At 38.8% G+C, this 2,500-nt stretch overlaps 1 protein-coding gene across 1 annotated transcript in view; it reads right to left on the reverse strand.

Annotated features, from left to right (window-relative positions):
* Positions 1–567, reverse strand: part of LOC147467393 (uncharacterized) — a 1,558-nt gene extending 991 nt beyond the window's left edge. The window contains exons 1-2 of the mRNA XM_086531803.1: positions 400–567; positions 71–179 (exon numbers count right to left, since the gene is read on the reverse strand). Coding sequence (XP_086387929.1) covers positions 71–179; positions 400–567 — 277 coding nt within the window. The remainder of the gene's footprint in view (positions 1–70; positions 180–399) is intronic.
* Between the last annotated feature and the right edge of the window lie 1,933 nt (positions 568–2,500).

Raw genomic sequence — 2,500 nt, forward strand, 5'->3', positions numbered from 1 at the left:
CATCTGACTTATCAAACCTTAAACCATAATCTAAAGTGTCCTTTAAGTACTTAAGAACAAGTTTAGCTACATTTTAAATGGGCTTTTGTTGGTTTTGACATATATTGTGAAAGCTTGGTAACTACAAAGCATATGTCTGGTCTGGTACCTGTCATAATATATATAAGGCTACCAACTATCTGTAAAGAGTTGCATTAGCCAATACATCTGATTCTACAGTAGAAGTGTTAACAATACTTGGATCACATGGTGTGTTTCTTGCATGACAATCTGACATTCTAAATCTGTCCAAAATCTTTTCCAAATATTTAGTTTGATTCACTTCTATGTAATTTTTGCTTTGAATATTTATTTGCCGTTAGGTCCAGGTTTAACTTGATAAACCCATCTTCCACCCACTGCTGTTCCATTCTTGGGTAGTGAAGTGTGTTCATAGGTGTTGTTGTCCTGTAGTGAGGAAATCTCCTCATCCATGGCTTTCTTCCATTGATGTCCCTCTAGAGATGCTATAGCTTCTTGTTGGGTGACTGGTATCGGGTCATGTGATATTCGATAGCAGTGATGCATAAAGCTACGTGTCACACTGGAGATACTGGAGATAGTCATCTAACCTCCAGGATCTTTCTTTCTCTGGATAGATATCTTCTTTCTGTATCTTCAACCACTGGTATCTGTTCTTGGTCTTTAGCTGGACATTTCCTGTCTCCATCAGCATCAGCTGGTGTCTCATCTTGGGCTGCTTGAAGTGTTTTTTGCTGGAGCCTCGTCTCCACCAAAATGTAGTCGTCACTCAAACTTTGCTCGGCACTTGGGGATTCTGTCTTACAAGATGAGTTATCCACAAATTTGACAATTCTTACTTTTCTTATAGTCTGAGTATCTGAAAAGTATATCAAGTAGGCTAGACTTTGATCATCATAGCCGACAAATACTCCCTCCTTACTCCTTGGATCTAATTTCTTATTCTCTTTTTCATATGCAAAACATCTTGTTCCAAAGACATTCATTTTGCTTATGTTTGGCTGTCTTCCAGTAAGCATTTCTACTGGGGTCTTTATAGTCCTGTGGTCATAGCACCTATTCCTGATGTAACAGGCAGTCTTCACAGCATAACTCCACATATCCTTAGGTAATTTTGATTCAATCAGCAAACAGTGAGTCATGTCTAATATTGACCTGTGTGATCTCTCAACTTGTTTAATCTTGTTCTCTGTTAAGAGTGTTCTGAACTCACTGTCCATAAACTCTGTTCCATGGTCACATCTTAGGCGTTTGATATTCCCATATGATGCTGTTTCTGCAAGATATTTTTTCATAGCTGTCACTGTATCACTCTTACTTTTAATTAGGTAAATTCTAAGAGCTCCGGAGTAGTCATCAATAAAGGAGATGCTGTACCTGTAACCTCCTCGTGCTGGTGGGTTTACAGGACAAACTACATCACACTGGACTAAATCTAATGGCTGTTGGGCCTTTTTGCCAGGCTCTCTACTCCTATACTGTGTCATTTTACCAAGTGTACATGTGATGCAGTTGAACTTATCTTTCCTAATTATATGCATTCCGTCGACAGTTGTTTCAAGTTTTTGCACATCAGCCACATTGCAATGCCCTAGGATTTTATGCCACTCCTTTAGGGTGTGCTTGGCTTCCCCTATATGGACTTTGTTAAACTTATCCATCTGAGAACCAGGGTGTGGCTTACCTCTACGTAGATAGAACAACTTGTTTTTTTCCCCACAATGTCGAATATCCTGCCATCCTTGGCAGTTAGAGTACTCCCTTCGGGTGAGAAAGTAACAGTATATCCACTCTTAATAGCCTTCCAAACTGTCATGATATCTTGTTTAAATTCTGGTATGTATAATGCATCTTTTAGTAGAATACTTCGTTAGTTCCCGTCTCGATCCTGAATGAAGTCTTTCACATCACCGACTCCTAGCACTATTCCTTGTTGTCTTTGGCCATCTGCTTTGTAGTGGTTTTGTAGATCAAAAGACTCTTGAAATCTCACAAACTTTAGTTCAGTTTTCTCAATATGTGAAGTGCAGCCACTGTCAATCATTAAGAAGCCTTCTTCTAAGCTAGCTACATTCTGTTTCCCAAAGTTACGTAGCTCAGTGTTGGTCTCCTCAACAGTACAAAGCCTTGATGAGTGTGTTACATTACATGTTCTTCACTTGTGTCATTTGCTGAGTTTACTGAATTACTACTTCTCTTAGGATTCTTCACTCTACATTCACTGTTACTGTGAGTTCTAGATTTATGAAAGTCACACCACTTTCTAGTATTTTGAGGATTGTTCACTCTCTGGAACTTACCTCCTTTGCTGCATTTTGATTCAAAATGGCCTGGTTCACCACACGAAACATTTCTTCTGTTTCATTGTACTGTAGTTGTTGACATTCATGGCACTCTCTGTGCTAGAAGTATCCTTTAGACGATCCTCTTGACTTAACAATGCTATCTTTAATTCACTGTGTGTGTGTATATATATATA

The sequence above is a fragment of the Penaeus japonicus genome, unplaced genomic scaffold (genome assembly GCF_977035675.1).
Source record: "Penaeus japonicus unplaced genomic scaffold, GWHDUDI00000001_assembly GWHDUDI00000036, whole genome shotgun sequence".
Taxonomy (NCBI): Eukaryota; Metazoa; Arthropoda; class Malacostraca; order Decapoda; family Penaeidae; genus Penaeus; species Penaeus japonicus.